Raw genomic sequence first — 16,082 nt, 5'->3', positions numbered from 1 at the left:
CGCCCCTTGTATCTGAGGAGACTTCCGGCCGGGTATGTCCGGGCACTTCCGGTGTCCCGGCGCTTTGGCTTGGGGCTGTGTGCTCGGCCCCGGCCCCGTCTGGCTGGGTTCGTCCTTTTTGGAACAGAAGTAAGCTGTGAATAAATGCTGCTCTTGCGAGAAGAGAACCCTTACACAGCTGGAGCTGCACTACAACGGTAGCGCTGCAGTTAGTCTGCAAAGGAAATGGATCTGTGGTTCTATGCTTGGTCTCTTTTTATAAGGGCTTTTTGATATGTTTTGTATAGAAGCGCGGGTTTTTTTTTAATGTGGGAGAGCTGAGCTGTTGGGGTCAGGTGTGCCGAATGTGCTGAAATGCCTTTTATATGCACAACTTTTGAAATGGAAAATATTTGAGCAACTTGGTTTAAAGAAGCCTTGCAATGAGTTCCACTGAAAATATCATTGAGGAAAGCTGTTGACTCGGTTTAAACACCCCCATATGGAAATATTAAGTGTTAAGCTAATTGGTGAGCCTGAGAAATCAACCAAGCTTATTTCTCTGTGTCAGGGAACTGATTGGTTCTTATTCATGGGAGATTCTGTGAAAAGAAGAAAGGAACTTCACTGTATTCCTGGTGTGCTGATCCTATGCTTCATTTGGGCAAGAAGTGGGGATGTATGAAGCCCCTTTGTCCTCCACGTTCTCATCTGCCCCAAGGAGGTCAGGAGGAGAAGCTGGCAGGTGGAAGAGGAAAAAACAGCTGTCCTAACAGGCGTGTGAATGAAGAGCTTGCCCTGCTCTTTTTGGACAGCCATTTGGTTTCTGACCACTGGCCCAGTACTTGTGGTTGTCTTGTGAATTCCGTAGTGCTGATAGTTTCCTTTTGCACATTAATATTTGATATTTCATATATTGACCAAGCGTGTAAGTAGCTTTTTTGGTTAGAGACAGCTGTTCAAACTTGTATTTAAAAGGTAGTTGAAAAGAATGATGATCTTTCTCCATGTCTTCAGCATTCAGAGGCTAGTAGCAATTTGCAGTTTGTTCTTATAGCATTTCAACTAAATCATTTAGCTGTGTGTATGCTGTAATCTTTAACAAGGCAGGGAGAGTTGTGCAAACTGCAGTATCTCCTATAAAATACATTAAAGGGCTGAATGCTCTTACGCAATTCAGTGGTATGTTTGTGCAAGAGGTTCATCCTTTCCAAATATTTGCCAGTTATTAATGTTGGCTTAGCATTCCACAGTCTGTTTTTGCCTTAAAATAATTATAGTATTTTCCTAATGTTCTATTTTACTGCTATTATTTCTTCTACCTCAATTTCATGTTTAACTTGATGTTCTTTATCCAGCAATTCTGTTCGTATTTCCTCGAGGCAATTTATATTGCTTTTTCCCTTTTTTTTTTAACAAATATTTTTTTCATGCATCGAGTCCTTATGAGCTACTGCATAAAATTGTGTCCATGTTCACTTAAATTCTAGCAAGATGACGACTTACTATCTTTATTTTAGGTTAAAACATTACTAAAAAGAAACTGAGGAAACCAGTAGCCCATTCTCTCCTTCTTCATACGTACTTTTGTTACCCTTTGAAACCCTTTCATCTACCCATCAACTCCCTCTGGCAAAATTATTTCAACTTTCTCTTATCATTTATAGGTGACAGACTCATCTGGCACTCCTAAACACAAATACAGTATTTAGCATTGATAACACTATTCTGTCATGAACTTCAAAAGTATTTAAAGGCTCCAGTTGAGCCTCCCTTTGCTACTTTGTAGCAAAACATTTTTAATGTTTGCTAATTCATTGTAGCCTATGCGAAGTGCGTACCACTTTAGGTAACTGAGCTTGCAAGATTTTAATGTTCTTGTTATGTGAAAATTAATTCAAGTGATCATAGAGCTGGTCACTCTCTCAAGGGAACGTTGACTCTAGTGTGGTTTCCAGCTTCTGTGTGAAAAGTACATACAATGTAATGTTGTACTTCCAGCTAGTATGGGGGAGGTTCTTGAAAGAAATGACTGGATGTGTTTGTAACATCATGCAGAAGGCACCCTTGCAGGTCTCCAGGAGCTCGTGAATTTGTTTAGAATTCTAAAACTTTATTTGCTTGTGGGAACGTAGTTCTTGTTAAGCAGAACATGTGATACAAAATACAGAGTAAATTAGTTTAGATAGCTCTTCAGGCCAAATATATTACTTGAGTATTGTAGGAATAGTAGAGTAGGTGATAGCTGCCAGTGCTGCAAGTGAATACTGGGACTTTGCAGTTGTAAAATCTGACCACTGCCAACCAGTATTTAGATGGCTTAGCTGTGGGGTGTTGAAACAAGGATGGCTACTGAGCACAGGAGTACTTTTTTTTTTTTTGCCTGATGTACTGCAGCTAGGAACCTGCTCTCTTTTGGAGGAAGGGCAATGATAAAATACCAAGTAAACAAGCCAAAAGACATCTACTTAACTTGTTGGCAGTATGGTTAATACAAGGAGAATTTTGTCGAGATGAGCCCATTTGTCCTGGTATGAACTGGACTTTTCTTCTTCCCACTCTAGTACAATAATCTTCCACAACAAAGAAGTCATATTATTTCAGCCATTGTTATATGACAGTTTCATCCTTTTTGAAAAAGATCTCGAAAATGGCTTCTGGGATTGTTTTCTTTTTTAAGTGAGATGTTATATAAAAAATATATATGTTTCTAGAATGAAATTTGCTCGTGCCCCACAGAGCTGTACAGAGGAGCACCTGGGGGTCCTGGTTGACATGCAGTTAAACGTGATTTAGCAGTGCACCCTTGTGGCAATAAAGGCTAGCAGCATACTGAGTTGTGTTAAAGAAGTGTAGTTAAGTGGTTACTGTTCCACTCTCCTTGGCACTCTTGAGGACACAGTGGTTTTTAAAGCATCATCAAAGCTTTTGGATGGAGCTTTTTCAAAAAGCATGTAGATGAGTAAAAAGATGCCAGTTCTCAGAGTGCTGTAATGAAATATCAGGGTGCTTCCTGTTCCTACCCACCTATATGTACAGAGTAGAAAGAAGAAAAATACGTATATATAATAGCTATCCTATATCGATTGGATATGGATTGGAACTAGATGATCTTAAAGGTCCCTTCTAACCCAAATGATTCTATGTGTGCTATAATGTATATGCATGTGCTAGAATGAAGAAAACTGAAATAGGAGGATGAGAAGATGATCTGCAGTTCAAGAAAGGTTAATTCTCCTATTGTCCCTTAAAAGAAAAATCCCAAAAGCATCCTTAATGTCCACGATCACAAATAGTTTAAACTCATAGTTAATATTTGAGCTCTACAGATAAGGAAGAGACGTATACTGGTTCTAATTACCTTAAGTGTATAATATCAATTATATATATTATGTTGCATTTTGATTCAAAATACTATTATTATAACACTAATACCATATGATAATTTCTTAAGTGATCAACTTGAACTTTTATTTATACATTCATATTTTGATGTTGGCAGGTGGAAATTTTCTCAGATTCTTTTACTGCTAAAATCATCACTACATAAGATGCATCCAGACCTGTCTCCTCACCTGCACACTGAAGAATGTAACCTCATTATCAGTCTGCTCAAGAAGTGTCACAAGGAGGTAAGGAGTTCTGAGCAGAGAAAAGAGTGGGTGGGCTGGGGAAATGAATGTCAGAAAATTGGTGAGATTATCATACAATCATAGAAAAATCTCCAGTAGGCAGAGCAGCCATGAAACAGAGCTAGTACATTTATAGTGGTAAAGATATCTGACAACTGCTTGTAAAACTTTGCCAGTGACTTCATTAGGAAATGAAATATACCTTAAAATTGTGTTAGAGCTTTACAACGGTGGTGAAATAATTTTTGCATGTTTTAGTCTGTGTGTTTATTGCTCCTAGAATGTTCACAGCATTGCTGTATACCAGCTGCCTGCAGTCCAGATGCACTAGATATATATATATCTATATACGCAGGTATGCTGGTGTGCCTTACATTTCATGCTTGGAGAGCTAAATGTGAATTAACATTTGAATATTCTTAGTAGGCGTGTACAAAGGGATATAAAATACCTAATTGTCTTCAGAGAACTCAAGGCTTTTCATTGCTGTGCCATAGAAATTTCATCTCATTCATTCAGAAGTTGTTTTTTAATTTGTTCTATAGTAAACTTCTGGACATAAATGAGTCAGTCCCTGAAATGTAAGTTATCTGCAGCATTGGTGCAGTACTGTTAATTATTCTTCCAGTTCTCTCAGTTAATGTAAATAGATGTTCTGAATAGACATACTTCTGTATTAGTGCATGAGTTTAATTTTCTAGTTTGCTCGGCGACAAAAGTACATTTGAATGTTTAATAGAATTCACTGGTTTATACCATCTCATGCAATCTGCAGTATTTTCACTTCCATGTTCAGATGTGGTTTATAATTTTTGATAACACAATTATCCATAAATTTGAAGACAAAACATATTTAGCCTTACTGTTTTCTTAAGAATTCTGAATTTTTCTTTTCCAAAGTGATTACAGGCTGACAATATGTGAAATATGAGTGAAGATTCTTAGTGTGAAAGAGACATAACATTTTTTGAAGGTCTGGTTTTAAAGTAGCTAAACTAATGTTTAAAAAGCTTGTATAGTACCTAATTTCTTATAAATTTAAAATGATAACAATGTAGGAAGCAGAGTTTTAAAACTAAATTTTAGTATTAACAAGTATACTGTACCAGGCTTGTTCAGTACATTTTTATCTGTTAGTTTGTACTACAATGTTTTGAAATGTAAGCTAACTAGAATTGGCCAATGGCATTCATGGTGTTTTTCATACAGTTGTCTCTCTGTTCCTATGCACTGTGTAGATACCTTAAACCTAAGACACGCAATTCTTGTGTAGAACAGAACATCACCAAGCTGAACTGTAACTTATTTGACTACCTTGAGTTTAGTAGAGAACTGGAACTGAATGCTGTACTTGATTCCATAGCAGCAATTCAAAGTAATCTTCTGCCTATTTGACTTACAAAGATTCTGGGAGCAGCGGTAACACATTCATGCACGGGGTTATATTTTCTCATTTTGGTTTGAAGTTGGTCCTTTTATGTGAAGATGAACTAATTTTGTCAGTCTTAAGCTTACCTATGAGTGGATATTTGTGCTCCTCAGAACAGAGTGAAAGCTACTTTCACGTTCATTTAAAAGGATCAATAATTTTTTGTTTAAAATTGAAGGTAGATGAACTGAAATTGAAATCACTGAAATCTGACGAGTTTGTGATCTTAATTATAGTTATTAGTGACTATCTGCTGTTTTGTAAAAATACCAAAGACGCCTAAGAACCTTCACATGTAATTTAAATTAATAGTGAGAACAAAAAAGCCTTATCTTGAATTCTGTGTCCTGTATTTGTGTTTTCACAAAATTCAGTCTATTTCTGATCTAGAACCTGCTGCTTACTTTAAGTCTTATATCTAATGGAGAGTATCTAGTGGTTAATTCTTATTTGATGTCATTTTTTTTTTTTTTTAACAACACTGCTCTTGGCCCAAGCACATGCCTTATTTTTATAGACAGCTGCTGAAAGAAATGCATATTGTCTCACAGTCGTATTGCTGTAATGGGAATAATAACTATTTTTGGAAGACAGATTCCTTTTTCCTCAATCTGAGCTATAAACAGTTGACACTTTAGGAGTCTGGCTAAATAAATGTGGATTCAACTCACTGTATTAGTAAGAGCAGAGTTAGCTTGGAATGTGGAGCGCTCACTCTGAAATTGGGCATGCTAGTGTAAGAATAGAATAAAAAGTTAAATCTGTATAGCTAAAATAAAAATGTTTTAAAAGCAGATTGAGCTTTCAGTAAAGCAACCCTTTATCCCATGCAACCGCCTCAGTGTCATTTGATGCCCTTTATAAAGCAGAGAGATATAAACAAGTTAATTATAGCACTGCCATAGTTAAAGACTATGACAGACATTTATTAACGCACTCATAAGTTCAGCCATGTTCTGCTAGCTGACATCTACCTTGCCCACTACTTGAACTCTTAATAATGTTCAGCATGTCTCTGAATCCATCTAGCTGCTCATCAGCCACAGAAATATGCATTGGTTTCCCTGATGAAAACTGGGTAACATTTACCTATGCATCTAGTCTACAGCTGAGCTGTGTCACAAAGGTGGTGAATACATTCTTGAGGTTTGGAGAAAGCTTACTCCCTCTGTTCCCCCTCCACCCATGCTAGTTCTAACATTTCAGTCATTTATGTGTTTATGTGCAGAGGACACATCTTCTGGGCCCATAGCACCTCACATTTTTCACATAGCTGGGATAATGAAGTCCTTTGCCTGTAGATCTTCCCACATTTTTTTAAATTGCAAATGAGTTCAGAACACAAAGATTTGTGTGTTAGTGAAGCTAGTGCTAAGTGAAATTTATATAACTGAGTCCTCGATCAATAAAGTGTATGTTCTACATCTAGACTTGATGACTTCAGTGTAGGTATTGTATTTCAGTCTGATTTTACAATATGGTGAGTACCTTAAGCTTTCTGCAAGAGCACAGAATTACAGAATGGCCAGGGTTGGAAGGGACCTGAAGGATTATTAATCTCTATCCCCCTGCCACTTGCAGGGCCACCAATCTCCCTATTTAATACTAGATCAGGCTGCCCAGGGCCCCATGCAATCTGGCCTTGAACACCTCCAGGGATGGGGCATCCACAATCTCTCTGGGCAGCCTGTTCCAGTACCTCACCACTCTCTCTGTAAAGAACTTCCCCCTGATATCCAGCCTAAATCTTCCCTCCCTCAACTTAAAACCACATCCCCTTGTCCTGCTAAGATTGAGGTTATTCAAATGAGAAGTAGCTCTAGCTCCTAGCTACACAGTAAAAAAAAAAAAAAAAAAAAGTGGAAAAACCAGCTAGGATATATTGCAAAATGCAAATGTCTTTTAAAAAATGTAGAGGTTTGGAGGAAGAATTTCTTGAATTGTTATTTTTTTTTCCTTTCCCTAACTTACCAGCACAATGTTCTGAGGTTTTTTGGCCATTGCAATGATATCGACCGTGAGATGCGGAAGTGCTTAAAGAAAGAGGTAAGAAATAAATTTAAGTCATTAAATAACTAATAAAAGATTAAAGCCTATGTGATTAGAAAATGTTCTTCTTTTACTAAGTAGTACAAATCAGTAAATAGACTCTGATATGTAAGCCCATTCTGGATTGGGCTCTTTGGACCTCACTTACATATTTTTGGGGAAATAAATTTATCAGGAAAATTGCACGAATGAAGCCTGAAACAGTGCTGAGACCAATCTGAGCTAGGAACATGCATCTCTGCCATCACTTCTACTTTTGGCAAGATTTGGCCCTGAAAGTAATAACTGGAATCACAGAGGATGCTGTTAAAGGCAATATTTTCCTGTGGAGATGTAAATGTATGTGCTGACATTTTAGTGTTTTTTTCTTTTCAGATTGAAAGTCTTGAAATAATTGCAGAGTACAATTCTGAATGATTACTTCTTGCATAAAACTTCGTTAAATAATAGTTACTTTTTGAATTTCTTAAACGAGATGGAAGGCTCAGATATATCATTACAAATAGTGCAGTTTGGATGGGTATCTGGCTTTAACAAGTAACATGGACTATACTTGGTTACACTAACAAAATACACATTTTAACCTGCATTTAATACTGCAAATAAGAACTGTCACTTCAAAGGTTGCTCCTAATCAGAACAATTTGGGCGCCTCTTTACCCACCTTCCTTTCATTACTCTGTGGGAATTAATTTCATCTAATTGTGTCAAATACCATTCCTCTCCAAACTGTAGCACACATTTGGAAAACAAGTTTCTATCATATAACCTTATTTTTCTTTCTTCCATTCAAGCTATTACATTATAATGACTTTCTGAAGGCTGTTTCCTCACCTTTGAAAATCTGGCTACATTGATATTGTATTACTATGAAGTCCCTGTTCAAAAATCCTGTGAAAAGCTGTTCACAGCTATAGAATAGGTACAAAATAGGCACAGATAAAATTGCTAAAAGTCCATTGTTGTGTTCCACGTAATACCATAGGAAAATTAGTGAGAAAACAAATATTAACAATATGGCATGGGGAAAAAAAAATAACATTCTGTTAATGTTAAGTGATGTTTCATGCCTTTCTTTCAGTTGTAAAACACTCAGTATGATGAATGAAAAACTGGAAACTCTTTCCAAAATCCATCTGCTTAGTAGTCTATTACATTACATAGGGAATTGTGCATTTGTGGTTTCCTTAGTCTTTCATATTATAAAAAAAAAATAAAATTAACAAATATATACACTAAGTTAACATCAAGAGTTATTTGCATCTTGTGACATATATACCAAATCTGTATAGGTTTTTTTCATTTCTTTTTTAGCCATTAAGGAGGTTTCATTTTTGTCTCTAATGAAAGAAAGATTCTTCAATTTTCAGACTTCTGCTAATGCAGGAGCATATTTCAAAGATGGGCTTCACATTTGAGATATACACATGAATGCTTTCTTGATGTTGTTCACAATGGAGTCCCATTTCTTCTATTTTTTTAAACTGTGCAAAAAATTACTCTAACTCAACCCATATTTGCCTTTGTTCCTTTCATCTTGGTATACTGCTTTATCTGTGCATATAATTAATGACCAGGATCAAAAATAGACCAAGTCTGTGATGACAAATTCATATTTCAGAAGGCAGGCAAACATGTTAGTCCGTATCTTTTAAAAGGTAAAGAGCCTGATCAGTGCTTTAGAATAGCATTAATGCAACTTTTTTTTCTAGTTTGTGTGAAGTGTAGCTGTCAAACTTAAGATGGATATGTAATTAACTTCCTCCACAAGATTAATGGAATCTTTTTTTATTAGAATGTTCTAATACTCTTTAGCTTAATAACCTCTAACTTAGAAACTTGTGTTTTAAAAAAATAAATGTTAATTTCAAAGTAGAAATGAATGGGTATATAGATATGAGGAACTACATATCTAACATTGGTCAAAGATATTGTTTCTGATCCTGAGTAATAAAGGCTCTGTATGTTTAAAATTTGACTTATCTGTTTGGTGGGAATAACTGATCTAATAATTTCCCTCCTCTATCTTCCAGTATGAAGAAAAAAGGGCCAAGAACAAGGAGTTGCGTCGGAAAATAATTAATGCTCACAAAAACCTTGAGAAGTGAGCTATACTATATATGGACAATTGCATCTCAATAGAGACACTCACTTGAAAGTTGATAGAATATCTCTTTCATATTGCCATTATTCAACCTGTGGTTTGTGAAATGGTGGAAAAATAAACATACCTAAAACATATTAATTTCCAGAAAGATAAACTGAATGTGGGAAAAATAAAATGATTTCTCACAAGTTAACTTTTGGCCTCAAAAAGACACCTGTTGTGACAACTTCTGATTCTGTCATAATTTTGTTATGACTATTTAGTAGTGATGTATCAAATATCAATGCGTGTGGAGTATTATGCATTCAAAGCTGCAGCATTCCCAATCCTGTGTTGAGTTGCATTTATTCCTTCACAGTTAGTAGTTTCTCTTTCATCTTTTTTTCCTTGCAAAATGCTGAATGATTTATCACAACACTATGAAGAGTGAATGAAAACAGTGTTTAAATGGGTTACTAGAAATGAATTTCAAACCAATGTGGTTTGAAATTGAAGATGGCCTATCAAGCAATTAGTGGAGTTCTAGTATTTTTGCTGAAGCCAAAATGACGAAACGACCATTTTCCATTGAGAATATTAACAATTCTTCCTGCCAACTGTAAGTACAGAATAGACTGCCGTAAGTTAACTTGTTTATCATATGTGATGCAAATTGCTTTAGAAACTCAGAATGGAACTTCTTCAGGGATTCTAAAGCACTGCCTTCATTTACACTGAGTACAGTCAGAGTATGCTGAGCGCTGCCAAAAATACAAGCTATGTTGTTCATCTACGTACACTAATACAAAGGGGACGTTAAGTCATGATTACTGCTGTTGAAGAAAAACTCAGGTTAGAAAATGCATCTTGCCTTTCAGTTGCTCAAATCAATGAGCAGTGTGCTAATCAAGCTGCCTCATTAGCTACAAGTGTTGTTCATTTGCTATCTAACTGCAGAAAGTTCTGAACATATTTCTGAATGCCAAGAATTTGATATGAGGATGCTGTGTTGGCTTATGTAGCAATGGAGCTGCTTTGTTGAATGTCTCTTGGATTCCCCTTATTTTTTTTTTTTAATGACTTTACCGTTTTGCTTAGCAAGAAGACTACTTAAAGCAAAATTTTATTGAGTTAAATATAATAAATCTCTTGAAGTCTTTTGAGGAAAGAGCCTACTGTCAATGAATTCAACAGTTTGTATATCAATGCTAGTTCTTGTAACAGTCTTACATTAAGTTCTTGCATCTGTTTTGGAACAAAACTGTATTTTGAAAGGTAAGTTAGAAGTATTTGACTTGTTTTTCAATACCTGGATGGACCCAGTTGTGTTGGTAAAGCATGACTGCAAAAGTATATGCAGAAGGTGAGAGTTCCAAGAAAAACTGAAACTATTACTGGTGTATATTTTGATGTGCTCTCTATTTCTTAGGATAAATAAATGATATGTTATGTAAATTAAATGCTCTAGTGGTTGGAAATGGTGCAGTTGGTGTTATAAGGATACTTTTGAAGAGGACTTCATAGTGGAGTTCCCAGAGTGGGAACTTTGAATCTTTGACCTTCCTTTTGTGAGGATAAAAGATCTTAAGTAAGATTTGGTGTTGCCTCGAACCTATAAATAGAGAATTGTCTTAAAGATTAGGTTGAGAGGCTAATACCTGAGTGTAAAAGCACTGAAGCTTTCTTTTATTCTTTTACCAGATTCTGTGATTCCAGATCTTTCACTAAATAGCAATAAAATAAGAACTGAAGAGATGCATAACATTGTGAGTATGCAGTCGTATTCCCAAGGATCGGTGCATTTAACAAATGAAAGCCCAAGTGTTGTGCACTGTACATGAGTTTTTCTCTTGCTGAGAGATCAAATGCTGACATCTTTTCCTTCAGAAGGAAAGCCTGCTGAACAGCATAATGTACGTACGAAAGAGCAGGGCTAGCTCTTGCTCTAGTGTTAAACTCTGACTGTGAAGATCATTGTACTGGTGCTCAAATCTACTAGGAATAGCTTGGAACATTAGTTACCTGTCAGGGGAAATTAACATGAGTTATACTGCAGTGAGTGCTCAGTGGCTAGCTTGCTGTAAATTAACTCAGCACACCCTTCATCTGCAGCGAGTGCTCTGGTGCAGCATAGCTTGCTGTGCCTCACAAATGTAATACTGGAGCAAAAGCAGCACCAATTGCTTATGTGTTTGTAGCTCTGTGCTGTTACGGAGATAAGAATTCAGTGCATCACTGTCTACTTTCACCCAGTTTAACAGTTGTCTTTCTCCCAGCTGATAAACTGGGTATTCATAGAGTTAGGGTAACTGCTCCCAAACAGCAATGAATGGACTTCTATAGGCACGTGCAATTTCCTGAAAATTGGGGTGTATTAAAAAGAATCCCATAAGAAATGCAGTCTTGATAAACACTGCACAGGAATGATTAATACAAATAGCTATATAACTGAAGTATGCAGCTGAAAAGTTAGAATTATGCATGGTGTGAATCACTGTAATGAGTATTTCTGATGTTATTTATATACTTTGCTAAAGCTTTAGACAGGAATAATGATTTAACAGGCATTTCTTAGTGTTGGCACTGCCCATGTTTTAAAAGAAAGCGTGGCATCTAATATAAAATGATATATGTGGAGACATTTATAGAATACCTAAACTGATGTAAGCAATGTGAAAGATTTCAGAATCTGATGGTTTAAGGTTAATAATTAACATTTGTTCTCAAGCAGAGAGGATGCTCTGCTTGCACCAAGTAATGGACTGTAGGCTTAAGTTACAAATTTGGTATTAACAATCACTAAAGAGAAGTATCATGGAAAATCCTAATTGTCCTGCTAGATTTGTTTATTTTATAGAAGCTTTTGCTTGTAACTTGCTAATTGTGATCCTACTGGGCACAAGGCATAGCAGGGACCTGGTCCAAAGCGTGCACTGGGGCACCGTGAGACCAGCGCTCTAACTCTGCTTCTACAAAAACCAAGGTTAAAAACCTCTTAGCCTTAGCTGCCAGCAGCCTAGGGCCACGCTGCTCTGAACGTAAGTACACGCTGCTCCAGCACTGGGCTGAAATGGTGATTCCCCATCTTGTCATCGCTCTGCTCCCTCAAAGTTACGCAGTTCTTTCCGAGCCGATGCGCCGAGCAGCAACCGCGGCCATCGCTGCGGTTCCCTCCGTGCGCCGTCCTTCAGAGCCCCGCGGGGCGTTCAGTTCGGGGTCGTGCGGCTCAACCTCTCCTCCGGCCAGCAGCCCGGCACCGAGGGGCTTTGTGGTGGCTGCACGGGGAACGCATCGCTCGTAAACCGACTCGCTAAGCTCATCCCCGCCCCGACCTCCATCCCGCGCCCGGCCCGCTCTGCTCCGGTGGCGGCCTCGCTCCACAGCGCCGCCCAGCGGTCCCGGCGGGAAGCGGCACGCCACGTGCAGGGGCCGCCATCTTGTGGTGCCCCGCTGTCCCCTGCAGCCACGTGTGGGTGCCGGCGTGGCTCCGCGCCTCAGGTAAATCCTGTGGTTCCCTCAGTGGTCTTGCAGGTGTTCCATTCCATGGAGCGTTTCTGTGGCCCTCCGGGTGTGCTCCAAAAGCTCCGTGTCTCTTCTGTACTGAGGACTCCACACGTGCTCCAGCTGGGGTCTCACAGTAGGAGGAGGATCACCTCCCTCACCCTGCTGGCCGCCCTTCTTTTGATGCAGCCCAGGACACAATTGGCCTTTGAGGCTGAGAGCACAGAGCTGGCTGACATCCAGCCTGCCATCCACCAGCACCCTCAGGTCCTTTCCAGCAGGGCTGTGCTCTGTCCTTTTGTCCCACATCTCTACTGATCGTGGAGGTTGCCATGACTCAGGTGCAAGACCTTGTGCTTGTACTTGCTGAGCCTCATTTGTTGCACTTTCTCACAGCTACGTATTTGTGTAGATCGTTTTGTTGTATTCTGCTTTGCTTCGTATTTTAACACTGCTAGTAACGATCATTTAAAGTATTTTGTGTGTAAGTGATGTTAGTGAGGCAGCTGTGGTTACAAGCAGCCCACGTAATCATTTTCAATCAGTGTTAAATATGTTCTACTTAGTAGTTGTCTTTGGGATGCTGATGTTCCCAATTTAATTTAAGCTTTGCCCCATTAGGGCTTCCAAAAACCTCTGAGGAAAACAAAAATCAAATCCCCAAATGAGTAATACTGAATGGAATAACAGATTGTTCCTAATTGGTCTGCAGTGTCTTCACTGAGGTGAATATACAGGTGTGTGGAGTGCGACAGCAGACAGTCCAAACCTGGTTGCTGTTCACTGTTGTACAGCTTGCAGAGGGCACTCCTGGAGAATGGATTTTGAGAGACAAGTCATTTTTGTGATCAGAGAGTTCTCTTACTTTAACCAGGAACATAGGAGAGGCTGGTTGATTGTTACATTTGGTGTGAGAAAGAAGGTTGAAATACTAAAAGGTTTTCTGGAAAGTCTCTTTGCCCCTGCTGAGACGCTGCTGTGCTGCTGTTGGTTCTGTTTTGCAGAATGGTCAAGAAGTGTGAAGGCTAGAGAAAAGTAGCAACAAGGAAACCTGAAACTCTCCTCTGGAGCTTCTTGGTGTGCAAAATGGAAGCTCTTAAATCATCTTGTAGCTGTAATGAGTTTTTTCAGTGCTGGGCTTCTTCAAGAGTTCCTGTTTCTATGCTTGAGGCTGTGTTCATTGTGATCATGTAGCTGAGCTAAATCTGCTTGGGAAGTTGCATATTAATGCAGGAAGTCATGCATCAGGTGGAAACCAATTACAGTGTCCAGTACTCACTGGAAATGTTCCAATGTCTTCTCATGTGTTAGAAGATACTGCATACAGAAATTATGTATTACACGTTATGCTGGGGAAGGAGAAAGGACATGCCTGCAAGTGAAGTGGAAATTGTCACTTTAAGCAGGACAGCAGATGGAGAGCGTGGTCCGTTTGAAATTATCTTAATTGGGTCAGGTTGAGTATCTGTGGAAGAACTTCAGAAGTTCTTTATTGGGATTTATTTGTAGCTTGGTGGGGTTGGTATTGTTTCTGGCTACAGACCAACAGGCCTGTTTTAGCATATTGTTATGCTGTTCAGTTGAAGCTTCCTTAAGGCCTTACACAAAAAATGATAGTGATTTAAGTTATGCCTGGCAAGTGTAGGTCACATAAACCTTCATTTATATTGTGTCCTTTCCTTGGCTGTGTTGCCTTCCATTTGCAGCTGAAAGACTGTACAGCAGTTCTTGTTTTATGTGGGTTATTAGGAAAAAAGAAGAGGAAAAAGTAAAGGCAGTGTTGTAGGCTTTCTGAAATTATTAGTGGTGGTCATGGTCCAAAGCTATGTTTGAAGTTGGATTGCATGTGTATGCTTGTATATGTATATTTGTGTGTGTAAAAATAGGTACAACAGTAAGAGAAAGGAAATAGCAAATTGAACCAGTACTTCAGCACTTTTCTTTAAATAACAATTTCTTATCGTAAATACACATTTCAATTGACTAGCAATGACAAGTAATGCAAGTTATTTTTGTTGTTGCCAACAAACACTTCAAAGTAATTATGGTTTACTTTCCAAAGTTAAATCACCATATTCTCATCTTCGTTTCAGCTTCCTCTGAAAGTGGTGATGAATAAATGCTTCGACATAGCCCCTTGGGGTCTGTGGTGTGTTACAGAGAGACAGCATCTAGTAGACACAGACAAAAATAGCCTGGAGAAACCTCAAGTTTATCAAGACTCTTAGATTTTAGCTAGTGATGGATCTGAAACAAAACCATGGACTTACACATCTGTGAACTTAAGTTCAGATTCAGATCTGTTTTTATTTTACAGCTTCCTCTTATCTCTGCAAGAAGAACCAAAACCATGGTTTCAAGCTTCTCATCCTGAGGATGAGATCTGTGGGCTTGTAACTAAACACAAATTTACATGTGTGCTAGTTTTATCTTTTTCTTTTTTAAAGAACCAAAACATGAAAACTGTTTTAGCAGCTGGCCGTTCAGTGTTTTATCATAGCTAAATTAAGATTCTTAATTTAAATGTAAAATTGGTGGTTAGGAAAGGGAAAATGACAAGATGCTTCCCTGAGACAGTTGGCAGGTGGCAAGTTTGCACACTTTCCTGGAAACTTACACTGGGTCTCTTGATCTTTACTTGAAAATTGGTACTGAAATGGTAATATATTATTGCTGTTGAGACCTGCTTACAACATAGGACAGCAGTTACATATAAGTTTCATGATGGAATCAGATTAGATACACTAGACATTTTCTGTTATAAGCAAAGTATGTAGAGGGAATTCGTAATTGCAGCTGGTTTTCTACAGAAATTGTATTCTGTTGCATTCTTTTCACAGCAACATGTGAGATTTCTTTCAGTTAGATACTTCTGAAATTGATTTAAAAACAATGTTCTTTTTATTTTACAAACAGACGGTTGAGCCTGGCTGGTGGTTTTGTTTTGCATGCTTGTGGGGAATTAATTCTCCATTCTGAGTCCACTTTTCCTAGGTCAGCAGCTAGCAGTGAGGAACATTAAGTAAAAATAAAACCCCTATTTTTAGTTCAGCTACATAATGTTCTATTTATAATACTGAAATTTCAGCTAGTACCTGGCTCCTTTCAGTTCAATGAACTCAACTCCTCTGTTAGCCCTCCTTGCTCTCTTTTCACACCTGCCCCACTTGATTCTTTTGCAGTCATTTGTGTAGGTCTGAGGATGCTTTTCCAGAAGGGCTCTTAATTCTGCACAGTGCTGACAGCTATCAATTGAAGCGATTTGACTACAAGGAAAGGCAAGTAGTAGCTAACAGGGAGTACTCAAAATTTGGCATAATTCACTTGGCCGAATTTAAAACTGTGGAACTCTTTAAAAAAGAGACAAAGAAACAGACAAACAAAACCACAAACCCTGCAGTCGTAA

General features: G+C 38.2%; 2 protein-coding genes across 21 annotated transcripts in view; both read left to right on the top strand.

Moving 5' to 3' along the window:
* On the top strand, nt 1–10,653 carry CMC2 (C-X9-C motif containing 2). 2 transcript variants are annotated; one of them, XM_031615009.2, is made up of 4 exons: nt 1–129; nt 3,482–3,611; nt 7,015–7,086; nt 9,123–10,653. In XM_031615009.2, exons 1-4 carry the CDS (start codon nt 35–37, stop codon nt 9,195–9,197), a joined length of 372 nt encoding a protein of 123 aa, XP_031470869.2. In that variant the 5' UTR covers nt 1–34; the 3' UTR covers nt 9,198–10,653. The 2 variants fall into 2 exon arrangements, with proteins under 2 accessions (XP_031470869.2, XP_031470870.2); XM_031615010.2 differs by having other exon boundaries at nt 21–197.
* Nucleotides 10,654–11,825: 1,172 nt separating this feature from the next.
* The window catches only part of LOC116243858 (uncharacterized), a 654,784-nt gene continuing 650,527 nt past the window's right edge, over nt 11,826–16,082 (top strand). For 9 of the 19 annotated variants that reach the window (XR_016470616.1, XR_016470617.1, XR_016470618.1 and 6 more), the window contains exon 1: nt 11,828–12,673. The gene's annotated coding sequence lies outside the window, so the exon portion shown is untranslated. Of the gene's footprint in view, nt 12,674–16,082 lie in introns of all 19 variants that reach the window. The other 10 variants (XR_016470628.1, XR_016470627.1, XR_016470625.1 and 7 more) reach the window with 5 other exon arrangements.

The sequence above is a fragment of the Phasianus colchicus genome, chromosome 13 (genome assembly GCF_987193195.1).
Source record: "Phasianus colchicus chromosome 13, bPhaCol1.hap1.1, whole genome shotgun sequence".
Lineage (NCBI taxonomy): Eukaryota > Metazoa > Chordata > Aves > Galliformes > Phasianidae > Phasianus > Phasianus colchicus.
This window is presented reverse-complemented; position numbering and strand designations above follow the sequence as displayed.